This window comes from Python bivittatus, unplaced genomic scaffold (assembly GCF_059951505.1).
Source record: "Python bivittatus isolate LINGU-HERP-01145 unplaced genomic scaffold, Pbiv_v1 ctg000470_np1212, whole genome shotgun sequence".
NCBI lineage: Eukaryota > Metazoa > Chordata > Lepidosauria > Squamata > Pythonidae > Python > Python bivittatus.
In genome coordinates, this window is record NW_028277065.1 from 2,341,555 (window position 1) to 2,357,608 (window position 16,054).

Below are 16,054 nucleotides of genomic sequence, written 5' to 3' on the forward strand. Positions count from 1 at the left end.
GTGAATCCAGCAGGTACTCTGCCTCCCTTATGACATACTTACCTAAACCTGAAGTACCTAAACACTGGAGGGCTTTTATTCTGGCATGATGTCAAGCCTTCCCCTCAGCTGATACAGGAAGATTCCTTATCCGGAGACACAATGCCCCTGTGACTTTGGACACAAAGAAACAACAGAGCATGTGCTTCTCCAGTGCTTGTACTACAGAGACATTCATACTAGTCTCATCTCACCATAAATACCCAGGGTGCACATGACAATTCTACAACTCTCCCTGCTGCTTTCAGATACCAACCCTGCTACAACATACAGTGTTGCCAGATTCTGCACAGCAGCACCTAAAACTTGTCGGATGATGACCTGTGCCATAAATTAGACTTAATGAGCATCTACTTTGCCATACTAGAGTAGTACTAGCATGTTTTCCAGGTAATAACCTTTACACCCTTCCTTATACCCATCTAATGCTCCTACCCCTCCTTTTAGATTCTTTCAGTCTTTTGTTTTTTACCTTCTGTTTTAATACTGTGATGTATCTTCTATGCTTTTTCATTGACTGTACCCACCGTCCTTATGCTGTTCTATTACCTTTTTGAATTGATTTGATTTAATAAATTGTACCATAAAAATATAGTTTTGATATGTACAAGCCTTTCCACCAAAGTGAAGGAGTATCTAACATAGAGATACACTGCATTTACAGGAGGAAATTAGAAGTTATGCTTCTTAAAAAAAAAGGGGGGGGGTAAAAATTGTGCGATGTGACAATACATTAGTTTTATCCATATAGAATACATCTATATGGATTGTGATGATTTATGAGCTTTCCCCAAATGTGGGAATATCAGCATGAATATGTACACACATCTCCAGAAGGAGATGAGGAGTTATGCTTCTGTTTTTAGAAATAGGGTGAAATAGAATTATTTATTATTTTTGTTGTTGTAGTTGTCATTAATAATGAAATAAGGAGTTTGCTCTGCTCTATGTTCTCTGACTTTTGATTCTTAGTTCCTAATGGACAATGGCATGAATAATGTATTTTCAGGCTTCTATTCCTGCTGACTACATTATAAAAAATAGAAATAATAAAACAGCCCTTTTTTTTTTTTATCTTGATACTTTTGACCAAATACAAGGATTTGTGGATTAGTGGCATACAAGGATAATGATAATGATAATAATACCCATTAAGAAAAAAAAAAACCTAATTTTTCCGTAGAAGTTCTCATTCAATTTGTTGAAACAGAAATTGCTTTCTAAATTTCTTTCCAAGGAGAAGATAATTTTGTTGAAATTGCCATGAAGGGAGTTGCAACAATCTTTATGAGTTAGTCAAGGTTTGTGTGTGATTTTTCTCTCTTTTATTTTCTATAAAAGAGTATAAGAGTATACTATAAAAGAGTATAGTCAACATTTTCTAATGTTGTTTAGCCCTTGAGACTTCTCAATAAAAGTACTTATTGAAATTCACAAGAAATTATCAAACATTCTGAGAAGAAAAAATTTAAAAAGGAAATTTCTTTTGCAGGCAAAATAAACTTCTCAGAAATTTCAAGAAAGCATGGGTAATGATAATTCAGTAAAATTTATATTTTACTTTGGAATAAGTAAAAAAAAAATTAGTTCCTCTTCCTGATTCTCTCACTTGGATATAAATAGTCAAAAATGTAATTAATGTATATAAATAATCAATTTTTTTTCTTATGCAGAACAGTTTAGTCTTTCTTCTAATTATTCAATGACTTTTTTCTCTTATTGACACACTTTAATATCTCTATTTCTAAATTGTTATATGTTTACCAAGAAATATTTCTTAGTTAGATGACTTTTTGTGAACGAATTATTCACTATATTCTTCATGCTCATAATTTTTTTCTAAACTTACAGAAATCTTTATGGATCTTAATTACATCCATATGGGAAATCAAACTGCAATCACAGAATTTGCACTATTGGGACTTTCAAATGATCGACAGATACAGAAGTTTCTATTTTTTATTTTTCTGATTATCTACACTACAACATTACTAGGAAACTCTTTAATCATAATGGTAATCAGGACTCAGCCTGGTTTTCACAACCCCATGTTCTTCTTCCTTAGTCACCTGGCTTTTACTGACATTTGCTACTCCTCAGTCACTGTTCCAAAGATGCTGGAGAATTTCACAGCCAGGCAAAAAACCATTTCCAGGTTGGGATGCATTACACAAATATTTTTCTTTACCGTTTTTTGCTGTGTTGATATTTTCTTGCTTCTAGCAATGGCATATGATCGATATGTTGCCATATGCGATCCACTACATTATTCAACAGTTATGAAAAAGCAAATGTGCAAATTGTTGGTGAGAGGAGCCTGGCTGATGGCTCTCTTGGATGCTTCACTCAATACCTTTCCTTTGACTGATTTGACCTTCTGTAGAAAGAGTTCAATTAACCACTATACCTGTGAACAACCTGAACTTTTGAGTTTGTCTTGCAGTGACTCCTTCCCCAGTTATACAGTAAGACTTGTTTCTACTTTCTGCTTTGGTTTCATTCCCTTCCTTTCCATGATTATATCTTATATTTATATTATTTCATCTATCTTGAAGATTCGTTCCGCAAAAGGCAGGAGCAAAGCTTTCTCCACCTGCAGTTCCCATCTCATTGTGTCTTCCATGTTTTTTCTTTCAGCTTTTTTCCGATATTTGAAGCCAAGTTCATCTCTTACAGAACTGGACACAGTGATCTCTATCCAGTACAATATTTTGACTCCAATGTTAAATCCAATCATATATAGCCTAAAAAACCAAGAAATAAAATCAATCATATGGAAAAGTTTTGGAAAATGCAGATAAAATGACACAGTTATATGTAGAAAATTGAATGATACAGCATTTACTTTCAATCAGGTCTTTCTGAGGATATGTTCAATATGTAAATGTGTTATATTTTGTAATAGAAAAAAATATTGAGTACTTGAATACTATGAAAGGAACACACATTATAAGAAGTTTTAGAGGTATAGTTATTGAACAAGTGTGATGTCCATGAGTTCTCTTTTTTGGATGGTTAGAAATCTTCTGAATGTTCTATCAGGATTTCATATGTGTCCATCATTATAACATAAAATATATAGATAGAATGCAAAGTGCAGAAAATTCATACCATGTATATAAAGAGGCTCCCACTCCCTCCCAATTTACCTTTGCCATGAAAACAAAACAAAACACTGGACTATTACTACTGATTACTATAGTAGTGATATTCTATATACTATGACTATTTCTACTCATAACTGGATTCAATTAATCCAAAGTTAATTTATTGGAAATAACAGTGATGATGAAGGCTGATACTTTGCTTTGCACCTTCATATTATTTTAATCTATCTATCTATCTATCTATCTATCTATCTATCTATCTATCTATCTATCCATCCCTCCATCCAACTATCCATCCTAGAGGAAGGGAAATGTGAGTAATGAATTTTGTGTTTCATGTGTCAAACACTTAAATCTACAAATCATTGTAATTGTTTCAGTGGTAAAGAACATATATTAATCTGAATATGTTGAATATACCCTTCACCCCCAGACTGAACTCTGTAGCAGTATTCCAGTATGATGAGGAACCATCAATGAGTAACCAAATCAAAACAGTTTATTACAGGCATAAGGCCAGACACAATAAAATATCTAATAGTAGAACTGTTACTTAATCTCTCTATTTATCCTCTATTTATCTCTCTATTTATTAATATTCTTTTAATCTTCTCTGTTAATCCCTGCAGTCCCCGTTGCTGTTGTTAAGCAAGGATCACAGGTCACTAAATGAGGACCTCCTCACAATTTCCTGCCAACTTCTAACAACCAAAGTCAGCAGGGAAGCCAGCAGGAACTTACAAGTCCCAAGTGACTTGTAAGCAGGCTGGCAGGCAGATAAGTGGCTGCTGCTGGGTGCGGAAAGGTGTGTGGGTGTGTGTGCAATGTGTGGCATGAGTCCAGTGGGGCTGGGGAAAAGTGTGCAAGGGTGTGCAAGTGGTTATCAAGGTGAGGCACAACTGTAGCAGGGCTAGGGAGGCTGTACAAGGGTGCACGGGTGGCCAGCGAGGTGCAGTGTGAGTGCAGTGAGTCTGGGGGAGGGTATTTGAGGGAGTACAGGTGACCGACGTGACTTGGCAGGGCTGGGGTGGCTGGTGCCAGGTGGGGGAAGGTGCATGAGGGTCCAAGCAGCCCCAGAGTTGCAGTGTGGCAAAAAACCTCAGAGCTACAGCACAACAAGAAGCCCAACGTTGTGGCACTTCCCCGCACATGGCCAGGATGGTGAACCCAATGAAGAGGAGTCAGGCAAAGACGATGAAGGTAATGGGGGGGGGGGAGTAGCAGCAGGCAGTCATAAATGTGGGCTAGCTCAAATTTTTATCATGTGACCATGGGGGCACTGCAATGGCCATATGTTTAAGGACTGGTTGCAAGTCTATTTTTTCAGACCATTGTAACTTCAAATGGTCACTGAACAAATGAAGATTAAGTGAGGATGACCTGTAAGTAGAAATCATGCTCCCTGCATAGAAAATTCTTCAAGATCACATAAATAAAGGTCTGTCCTGGGTCCTTATATAGGGAGCAGCATAGTAGCATTGATGAATATGGTTCTCAAGCCAACTGTGGATCTAATACATGTGCCATCCAGACCATTTTTAACTAACTTCTCTTTAATTAATTTACTGATTATAAGAGATGCCAGTATCAGAAGGTTACCTAGAAATCTTCTGTTGTGCTGTATTGCATTTGTATTATGGAGTACCCCAAGTTTCTATCTTATCCCCCATATTATTTAATGTCTATAAGGGGGGGGAGGCAAGGGGGATATCAATAGACAGTCTGAGATTTGGGTGCAATCTCTCCATTATTCAGATGATACACAGTTATAGTTTTGTTTTGCATCAACTTTTATTTCATTTCCATATGTTAATGTCATGGAATCAGTGGAACTCCTGAGTATGCTTGGATGAAGATGCGGAAACTTAATCTGCTCCAACTCAAAAGACTGTGAATGGAACCCACTGAACTGGATTGAGGGATTCAACTGGTATTGAATAGGGTTGTTATTCCTTCGAAGGATCAAATCCATACTTGGCAACCTTCTAGATTTACTGCTGATTATAGAAGCATAAGTGGCAGCTGTCATTAGAAGTGTGTTTGCTCAGCTTCAGTCAAGATAACTTCTGCCACCCTATGTAAAGAGGTGGATCTAAATTTAGATATGCATACCATTCTTACATCAAGTCGGCAACAACATAATGGAGTCTATGAGAAGCAGCCTTTAAACACAGTTCAAATGCTATGGATGGTTCAGAAGAGCAGACATTTTTTTTTCTTTATTGCAGTTAAATATAACAATGACAATCTCATATATCATTGTTGGCTGTTGTCCATTACTTCTTAGTATTTATCCATTTTTCTTCTCCACTTTGGCTTTTCTCTGTTGTTGTATATTTTTGATTATTCATTTTTCTAACAAGTTATTCATATTAGTATTGAACTTTATTTGTATGTATTTTGAATGTTCCTGTGTTGTGTTTTTTGTTTGAATTAACATTCCTATAATAGTTCTATTGCAGATAACGCTGGTATTATGGCTACAACTACTGCTTCCATAACAAATATAATTAGAATTATTACTAGAGGCTATTAAATGACAATCCCCCAAATTTCCAATCAGATATTTCCATACTGGCTGGAAAACTTGGGAGTTATAGTCCCAACAGTTGTGAAAAGTTTTAGGTTGGAAAGGATACAGAAGAAGTTAGGAAAGAGAGAACTTAGTAAGCACAATGAATGCCAGAGTAATTTCTTGTTATGTATTTTCTTCATAGTAATCCATTTTTGAGGCACACTTTTAAAAACTGGGGTAAATAGTAAGGATGTTTCCTAAAATGTAGGAATTTTATTTTATTTTATTAGTATTTTAAAGATTTACAAGTACTACAATTAAGCCAACTGAATATTTCTTTACAATGCAATTTCTTTGAAACTGATATACCATGAAGCATCAAGGAAAGAATTTGAATATTACTGGAGAAAACCAGAAAAATATAACAATAACTGTCCAAAATTTGTCCTCAGTATTTTTCTGTTGTTATGCTATTATTTTATCTCATCTGTTTGATTTTACTTTGGTGTTGTATTTTTTTTTTTTCAAATGTTGCTGGCCATTGACCAAATAAACAGTATTTTGATTTTCTGTTGCAGCATTTTCCCTATGTTCTAAAACATGATTTTAGAAGCTTACCTATTTTGTGTTTCCTTCAATTCTTCCCATCATTATTTCTCAGAGAATAGACTATGGGATTCAAAACTGGTGTAACCAGTGTGTATAGGGGAGCAACTATACCAGAGAAATTATACTTATTTAGAGACTATAAATAGAACCACCTTGCCACAGATTATTCTTTTTCATTAGCTTGTTTGCTTTAGGACCATAACAATTCCAAGAAAATCATGCATTCATGTCAGCTATAATTCTTCACTGGAAAGGAAGTCTGAAGCTGGCCTTTCTAAATTACACAGGATTGATTCACATAAGTGTGCTCATTTCTTGATGCTAACAATCTGTGCATATGAATGGACCAACGCCAACCAAATACTATAGAGGGAAACCTCCTATTTTATCCTACTTGCAAAAGTACTTTGAAAAGTCAGTTCACTCACTGAGCTGCAAGTCATAAATTGTTGGAAAAACAAAAGATATATACTGTACATTCACATTTACAATTAGTACCATGCTCAAAAACGAAACAAGAAAGAAAGAAAGAAAGAAAGAAAGAAAGAAAGAAAGAAAGAAAGAAAGAAAGAAAGAAAGAAAGAAAGAAAGAAAGAAAGAAAGAAAGAAAGAAAGAAAGAAAGAAAGAAAGAAAGAAAGAGAGAGAGAGAGAGAGAGAGAAAGAAAGAAAGAAAGAAAGAAAGAAAGAAAGAAAGAAAGAAAAAGAAAGAAAGAAAAAGAAAGAAAGAAAGAAAGAAAGAAAAGAATGAGAACTCAAAATGTAACACTGAATTCCTGCTTAAAAAACATGGAGAGACTTGCTTATGTAACTCATGTTATAAAGAAAACTTTTTTAAGAGCTGCCTTCACATCATTATTTCTCAGAGAATAGACTATGGGATTCAAAACTGGTGTAACCAGTGTGTATAGGGCAGCAACTGCTTTATCTCTTTCAAAGTTATAGCTGGAGGCTGGACGTATATAAGTGTAAATAACTGTAGAGTAATACAAGGTCACAACAATAAGATGGGATGAACACGTGGAGAAGGCCTTTTTCTTTCCTTCAGAAGTCTTGATTTTAAGGATTGTCCTAACAATGAAGCAGTAAGATAAGCATGTTAGCAAGAAGTTTCCCATAGCTAGGAAGATGTCTGCTGTGAAGACCCAGACTTCATTTATTCTTACTGGGCTGCAGGAAAGAGCCAGAAGTGGAGGGATCTCACAGAAGAAGTGATTGATACCATTGGGGCCACAGAAGGTAAGCCTCATAATTAGACCAGTATGAACCCAGGAGTTACTAATAGCTATAAGAATCACCACTGTAGATAGAGCCATGCATACCTTCTTGCTCATCATGATGGCATAATGCAGAGGATGGCATATGGCCACATAGCGATCATAAGCCATGATGGTGAAGAGGACCATCTCAGCTCCCAAACACCAGGTGAAGGAATAGAGTTGAACTATACAGCCAGAGTAGGAGATACCTTTGCTGAAGGTCACTATGTTTCCTAGCATCTTGGGAATAATGGCGGAGGTGCAGATTATGTCTACCACAGCCAAGTGGAAAAGGAAGAAATACATTGGCCTGTGAAGTTTAGGATAGGAAATGATGGCAGCAATGATGGCTAGATTTCCAATCAGGGCAACAATATAAACAGAAAAGAATAGAATGAAGAGCACCAACTGCAGCTTAGGTTTCTCAGAGAGACCTATCATCACGAAGGTAGTCACACAGCTTTTGTTCCTCATTCCAGTTTTGTCACATGATCTGTTGATCCAAAAGAATGTCCATGACAATTTCCTTAAAATGGCAGTCTCATTTAGTTAATTCTTTATAATTATCTATAATAAGGCTTTAACAGAAAACACTTATAATCCTATCTTCTTATGTATCTTTATTTCTCCTGAATTACGGCTAAATCTAATTCTAGAAAACCTACATAAAAGGGTTTCAGATTTTAATTATATTAAAAGTACTATTGAGAAGTATAATGGTTACTGCAATATTTTACTATGTTCAAAACTTACAGTATCGTTTACATACTCCATAATATATGTTAGGAATTCACTGCAAGGGCCAAAATAAAATCAGTGCTGGAGTTATTCATCTTTATCAGAATCCATCAATTTTAGATAGAAATGCTGAGAACGCATATATGACAATAGATTCTGTTGACGGCATACTTACTCATACATAGAACAGATTCTCTGAACTTAATGTGATAGCAGTTAATTGTAACAGATTTAGTTCCATATATCTCACTAGATCTTTTAAAAATAATACTAGATTCATTACTAACGGCTAGAGCAGGCATATGCAATGTGTTACTTTGGGGTGTTTTGGACTTCATCAATCAAAGTTTCTGGCCATTCAGTCTGCTGACAGGTTTATGAGACATATAGTCCAAAGCATTTGGAAGGTTCTAGGTTACCTTCCCTGGCAAAGAATATTAATTGTCATCATCACAAAGCAAGGTCTTTAGCTGTTCATTTTCATTACGTTGCAATTACTATTGGCTTATTTTATTGATCCAATTGCCCAATAAAGAAGACATCCAGAGTTCTCCTGTTTTGTTTAGTTGACTTCACTATATCTTTACCCAATCTGTTCTGGAAAAATTGGGATTGGGATTGGTGAGGAAAGCACAGAAGTGCATTGGAAGCAGAAATCAGTAAAATTAAGAGGATCACCTAGTATGTACAAGTGTCTTCTGCATGGATTACATACATTTTTGTCAGGCCTAGCCCAAGGAACTCCAAGAGACAATGCAAATTCAGTTCAGCTATGTTTATTAGCTACAACCTCTAGCAAGAATCTTCCCAGACAGAAACCCCATCTCCCAAGTCAGCCAGCCACAACATTGTGAATTCCTCAGGGAGGTGCCAGTCTCATCCTCTTGTATCTCCCACACTCCTCCAGCGAGCTACGAAAATGTTTTTCTCCTTGAGCCTGGCCTTCATAATTCCATTCCATCACAATTTTAGAGCAAAGCAAAAAAAAAAAAAAAAAAGTCTGTCTGTCTGTCTGTCTGTCTATCTATCTATCTACCCACCCCTACCCCTACCCCTACCCCTACCCCTACCCCTACTCCTACCCCTACCCCTACCCCTACCCCTACCTCTACCTCTACCTCTACCTCTACCTCTACCTCTATCCCTCTCCTCCATCTGAGAGAGTGACTGCCCAAAGTCATCCAGCTGGCTTTTGCACTAATTGGGGACTAGAACATCACTGTCCTCACTCAGAGTCCAGCACTCTTAACCACTGGCTCATCATGTAAACTGTTCATGTATCTAGGAAATCTCAAACAGCTGTCCCTTTAAGGTTTTTTTTTTTCCCTTTTAAATCATATTTCCTTTCAAAAACATTCTTCTATGCCATTCAATAAAGAAGAGACCCAAACAACCTTGGATATAGATTTATCTACAACTTTCTTTTAAACCTGGCTATGAAAGACATGGCAATGTGCTGTTGTTATTGTTGTTGTGTAATGTTTTGTTTTAAATAATCCCTCTTTTTTTTTTGGTTGTTGTTGTTGGGGAAAAAGGGAACAAAGTTTGGTACAGTTTGCAAGTGATTGTTCAGTCTTCCCTACCTTATTTTTAAAACTTATTTAAAATAAAACTGCATTAAATGTTTAAGAAGTGAAACTCCTACCACATGCTTTCAAAACTGGCCAAATAAAATATTACTTCCAAGGGTTTGTGTCTTTGTCTATATATAAAATACTATGGCCCATTATATATAAACTGATCCATTTTTTAAGTGAAATCTTAGAATCATAGGGTTGGAAGGGACCTTGAAGGTCTTCTAGTCCAAATGCCTGCACAGGCCAGGAATCCTCACATCATCCCAAACAAATGGCTATTCAACTTTTGCTTGAAAACCTCCAGTGTTGGATCCTCCACAATCCCAGTGTGCAGGTTGCTCTATGTCTTAATAGCTTTCATGTTTAGGAAAAAAAAGTGGGGGGACCATGAGAGCTATCAAGTGTGTATGCTAATATTGGAAGTAGCACTGATTTTTTTTCATTACATCAACAGAAGACAGAGCAAAAGACATTTTAAAAAAGTAAAATATGGTAAAATGATCTCAAAGACCTTTTCAAAGATTATGTAGCATCAGATTCAGATTTATCTTTGAATTCAGACACAAAAATATTAATTTTCTATCCATATTGGACACATTGTATATAGAGGTCAGAAGGTAACTTCTCTCACACTCTCATACATACATAATCACATATAAAATCACAGTAAGTGCTTCCAAATGAATAACTGTCTACATGAAAAATTAGATGACCCTGACCCCAATAAAGTGAGGTTTTAGGAACCCAATCTTGAGTTAGCAGAAAATTAGAAGGACATGACATTTGTTGTCTCCATTGCTGATCTCTATTCTGTCCCTTCTGCCTGTGTTTAAAGTCACTGTCAGTCACCTGCAAATTAATAAGTGACACTTTTGAGGCTGTCCTTCAATAGTGTAGGAATGCGTGGGGTAGGGGGAGATATGAAAATGTTAATATAGTTCAGAATATCTTGGCCCTGTCTCACTCATTTACTGAGGACAAGATTTTATTTATTTATATTCCACCTCAACCTTGATGGACTCTGGGTGGATAACAAGAAAATAAAACATTCAGTATTAGAAAAATGCCAATGACAAATAAAACTACATAAATAAATATGCTAAAAACAAAAAGGGGGCAAAAGCATGTTCAGACAGAATGACTTTAAACTGTTTATGAAAAGCAGGTTGGGGATTTTGAATTCTAAAAAAGAGAATATAATAGGAGGGGACTTTGAAGGTTGGACACTAGAGGGAACAAAAAGGAACTAAAGATTACAATTAAAGGAGAAGGACACTAAAATTTGACTTGCTAATACAGAATGGAGCAAAATACTTCAACATTGGATGTACTGAAGGATATTTGTGAACAATGGACTCAGAAGTTAATTTTAAGTCTGCTATTATAGATAGAACGTGTAGAGAAGATGTTATGGAAGAGGAACAAGTTCTATGAGAAAAGACTGAGATCAGTTTGAATCTGGGTTTAAAGATGACAAGCTGCAAAAATGATATGGAAAAAGATGCTACACTGGATATACAAATGAAACTGGTGGTGTCTTAATAATTAAAAGGGACATACAAATAACAAACCAGAAGACTGACTTGGATAACTTTCCTATTTTGGACTTACAAAAGAGACTTGAAGGATTTTGTGAGAAGGAACAAGAAAAAAATGAAAAGAAATCAAGTTCTAGGACATTATTTAAAGGGGTTAAAGATTAAGATTGTTAAAAGTAAAAGGAAATAATATAAAGTTGGTTTATTTTATCAAGGTTAAAATAGATATGTTGTTATCTCTTATAACCCTTAATGGACTTTGCTGACCAGGACTGAATGACAAGGCTTTAAGGATTTGTCTATAGATAAGAGATGAGATATGGGAATAAGAGATTGTGTATTTTAAGAGAAGGTGATAGATTATTAAAATTGTTTATACTTATGATGAAGGGGAAGTCATATATATATATATATATATATATATATATATATATATATTCTTTTTCTTTACTAAATTCTTATTATTCTTTTCTATTTTTCTTTCTACTCTGTTTTCTTTACTTTTCTGCACTTTCTACTCTTTTATTATTTTTAATATTTATTCGCTTTTGTCTTTTTAATGTTTAATAAACATTATAAAAAAAATCCCTATGCCCTTGACAAACAGAACATTTAATAATATAAAAGAATGAATGTTCTAGAACATTTTTTTAGAGGATAATTGAAGGTAAACACAGTTGATTGTGGTATATTTTCTATTGATTTTTAACGGAGACAGTTAGGGGTTCTCGCCTGAAAATCAACACATACAGTATTGTTAAAACAGTCAGCTATATTCCTTAAAGGATTTTCTAGAAACACTCACTCACACACACACAGTGGAAAACAGGAATATGCATGGGAAAAGTTGATGTCTGAATCCTTTCCATACAAAGATCATAATGGAATTTTATAAGGAAAGATGCAATACAGGATGCTATACAATATAGCTTCACCTGATGTATCATCATTGTGGAAACAAGCCTATTTACCTAAACAGCAGCAAACATGTATAATAGCTCAGGTGAATGCTGATTAACACAATATTGGGAATATTTTCTCCTATTCTATCTCTGCCTATCAATATGGGAAAGGGTGCCATATGAATCTCTCTTGCCTCATAGGATACACGCACACACACACACACACACACACACACACACTAGAGAGACTATATGGATTAAAAGGGAACATACTTACAGGTAGTCGAAGTATTTCTTTTCCATTTCTGCAGTATTTTGTTTAGAAAAACAGTCTGTATTAAATAATTGAGATGAGAGGTTTGTTAGTAGTTCAGTTTATTATGCTACTGCAGACTGCGTAATAGAGATATTATATTATAATATAAAGATGGATGAAGTCTTTATTAAGCCCTTATTCATCTTTATACTGTTGTTTAGTGTTAAATCTAATCTCCACATATGAGGACAAGCCCCCTGGCCTTTAGCAGTTTACAGTGGATCAAAAATATAAAATTGGTACAGTATAGATCTCTATATCCATACTGTGAAAAATAATGGATGAGAAGTACCACGATTAATATGTAGAACGGCATATAGGTGGCATTTGAGAGAAGAATTCCCCAAGTGTATTCCAGCAGTGACTTCACTGAGAATCCTAAAGGAACAATTTCAGTTTGGGCTGAATGGTGTCGGAGGTATTCCAACCAACTTTTTTTTTTTTCCTTTAATCATAAACATTGCGTTAATTACTTAGGTTCTCTTTTGCTCTTGTTAGGATGACAATGCCACATTGTATTCTTTACACAGTAATCCAAAGTATGTTAGGAGGCCTAGTAATAGGGGACTCATTGTTTTCTCCAATCAGAACAGATCAAAAGAATAAAATCTTTGGTTAACTTCAGACAGTTTCAAGTTCTGAAGCACCATGAATAGTCTTTGTGACTAGGGTAAAAAGTGGTTAGAAGGGAAAGTTCCCCCCCCCCCCTTTGATCTGGTCTTTTCCACTATGAACATGCTTAATTTGCTCTTTCTTTCTTTCTTTCTTTCTTTCTTTCTTTCTTTCTTTCTTTCTTTCTTTCTTTCTTTCTTTCTTTCTTCCTTTCTTTTTTTCCTCAAATACTCTACAATACATATTTCAGAATAAAGAATGCAGGAATTCTGTTCAGGAAAATAGCATACAGTTAAAATACAAGAAGAACAAGTTAGTGCAAGTGGTTTCAATATATGTTATAACAGTGATCCTTAACTTTTGGGGACTGATGGGCATACTTGAAGTTTTAAGAACAACTCATAGGCACAGAAAAGGAGATTCAAGGAAATTATTGCAACAGATGATAATATGGGAAACTGCAGGAATTCCACAATTCTACCAAGGTTTGTCTATGTGTGTGCTTTTGTAAGGAAATTGATGAACTATTAATGTGTAAATTAAAGTATTTAACAATGCTATTTCATAAGGACTGACTTGGGCACACATGCACAGACACACACATATACCACACCCACTCCCACACACTTTAGATAAGATTTTTTTTTTTCCTGACTACTGTCCATTCAGTTGATGTACTTTACCTTCCACAATACAGATCTGAACTAAGTTTCTTGGCCAATTGTCTCTTGGGATTTTAAAGATGCAATTTGAAATTATTTTACTTTAGTGGTTGACCAGTCTGAAATAACATAAATAACATAAATGGAAATAAGGAATAAACAAACAAACAAACAAACAAATAAATAAATAAAATAAGGAAAGAAAAGAAAAACAGCAAGCAAAGGTAGACCTTTAGCAGATAAACCATTTTAAACACTGAGACTGTTTGCACTAAGACTTCAGTGAAGAGACCATCTGAAAGTTGTAATCCCAACACACCAGAAGTAAACGAGGTTACATTTACTTCCGGTGTGTTGGGATTACAACTTTCAGATATGAATGTAAAAACAGTGAATTTGGAGATTACATTCATCCTGGATTTATAGTGGCATGAATTGTAGCCACAGTCATTCCAATTACTGTTTGATGCTCCCTTTTAATCATCCATGCTGCTGAAAACAGATTCAGTTTACTTTATTCTTATATGAAGGGTCTTACATGGGAGGGGCCGATATTCATGGAGATGTTGCTTTTCTCACAAGAATCTTGAAATTTCAGTTACAATGTTGAATGGGTTTATGAAGTTTTATGATATGCAGAGGCTGTACTACTTGTATTAAAAAAGTTTTAGGCACCGGGTTAATATCCCTGTATCCCTGTACTTTCTCAGGCATGTTAAGAAAAAATGGTAATGCTTTTTTTAAGTTGGTGCTGCTGCTCCCCTATGCTTACATATGGTGAGGACTGTGTCCTTTTAAAGCTAATAAACCACAGTGTATTTAGATATTTATTTAATTTTATATGATACTATTTTAGCTAATTTATACACTGCCCAGTGAACTATGATAATTAGATCATTTAAGGGTATAGATATTATATTTTAAAACTTATTTTTATCCATTTCTTCCAAAATTTTGTTCTATTCTGACATCCAAGCCACCCACAATATTCTAGGGATCCTAATAGTGGGACAGCATCAACATCCTCCTCCTCCCCTCATCACCACCACCACTACCATCGTCATTCAACTTGATGTGATGTGGGTACAAGTGTACAGGCCACCTCGAAAGGTATATTTTAGAGTTTCTGGCTTGCATAAAATAGCACAAACATGCTTGGAGTAAAATCCAGCTTTGCTTACACTTGTGGATACTGGACACATTGTGCCAAAGAGACTGATATTCTGTACTTACCAATACTAAGTAGTGATGTATACTGTTTATAGCAACAAGCTAACTCTGTAAATAAGGCTCTTGGCATTTCAGGAAAGCCCGGAAGACTCTCCTCTTTAAGCGGGCCTTGATCTGAGCCGGTGATGAAGAATATTATTTGTAAAATGCAGGCTACCTTGGAAATTTTTGCTTTTGTTTTGTCTAGCTGTGAAATGTTCCAGCATTTTTGGAACAGTGACCTATAAGTATCAAAGGTCAACACAAGCTAAGTGTCAGGTTCAGCCCAAAGAACTCCATGAGACAATACAGATATAGTTCTATAGCATTTATTAGCTTTCACCTATAAGACAGAAATCTCACCGGACTGAATCTAAACTCCCCAAGCCAGCAAGCAAACACAGTGAATTCCTTAGTGTGGTGTCAGTCTCATCCTCTTCACCTTCCCACACTCTTTCTGGGGGCTAAGGAAATGCTTATCTCCCTGAGCGCGGCCTTCACCAAACCATTCTTTCACACTAAGTGACTAAAAAAGGAGAAGAGGGTATGTGAAGAATAGGCTGAATCTGGTTTACCAAAAAACAGCTTCCTGATAATGGTGTGGTGTATATAAGTGCAAAATATACAAGAGAAAGTTCTACACTTGTTGGAACTGATAGATGATAGATGACAGATAGATAATAAATAGAGATAGAGAGATACCTAATATGACAAGTCAGGGATGGATAGATAGATGGATGGATGGAGACATATATGGAAAATGTGACAAGAATATGATATTGGATATTTATGATGGCGCTATATTGACCAGGCCTCCTTTGGCACATCACAGATATCTCCACAATAAAAAAAACAAGGAACAAAAGTAATAACTAGAGGGATATAGATATTTCTTCCTCTGTTTTCTGGATTCTGGGGGCTTTTAGGTGCGGATTGGTGGAACAGTCTTCCCAGAAGCAAATTGTTCCCATTC

General features: G+C 35.5%; 2 protein-coding genes across 3 annotated transcripts; one reads left to right on the plus strand and one right to left on the minus strand.

Annotated features, from left to right (window-relative positions):
* The first annotated feature begins 1,847 nt into the window (after positions 1-1,847).
* On the plus strand, positions 1,848-2,840 carry LOC103057860 (olfactory receptor 1G1-like). Its single transcript, XM_007442327.4, has one exon. It carries the CDS (start codon positions 1,899-1,901, stop codon positions 2,838-2,840), a length of 942 nt encoding a protein of 313 aa, XP_007442389.4. The 5' UTR covers positions 1,848-1,898.
* Positions 2,841-7,080: 4,240 nt separating this feature from the next.
* On the minus strand, positions 7,081-8,506 carry LOC103057624 (olfactory receptor 13G1). 2 transcript variants are annotated; one of them, XM_088143065.1, is made up of 2 exons: positions 8,493-8,506; positions 7,081-7,996 (listed from the first exon to the last, which is right to left on the minus strand). In XM_088143065.1, exons 1-2 carry the CDS (start codon positions 8,504-8,506, stop codon positions 7,081-7,083), a joined length of 930 nt encoding a protein of 309 aa, XP_087999191.1. The 2 variants fall into 2 exon arrangements, with proteins under 2 accessions (XP_087999191.1, XP_007442388.1); XM_007442326.1 differs by lacking the exon at positions 8,493-8,506 and having other exon boundaries at positions 7,081-8,001.
* Between the last annotated feature and the right edge of the window lie 7,548 nt (positions 8,507-16,054).

What these genes read in the sequence shown, in the direction of transcription:
- LOC103057860 (XM_007442327.4), top strand. Translation starts at nt 1,899, where the DNA reads ATGGATCTTAATTACATCCATATGGGAAATCAAACTGCAATCACAGAA.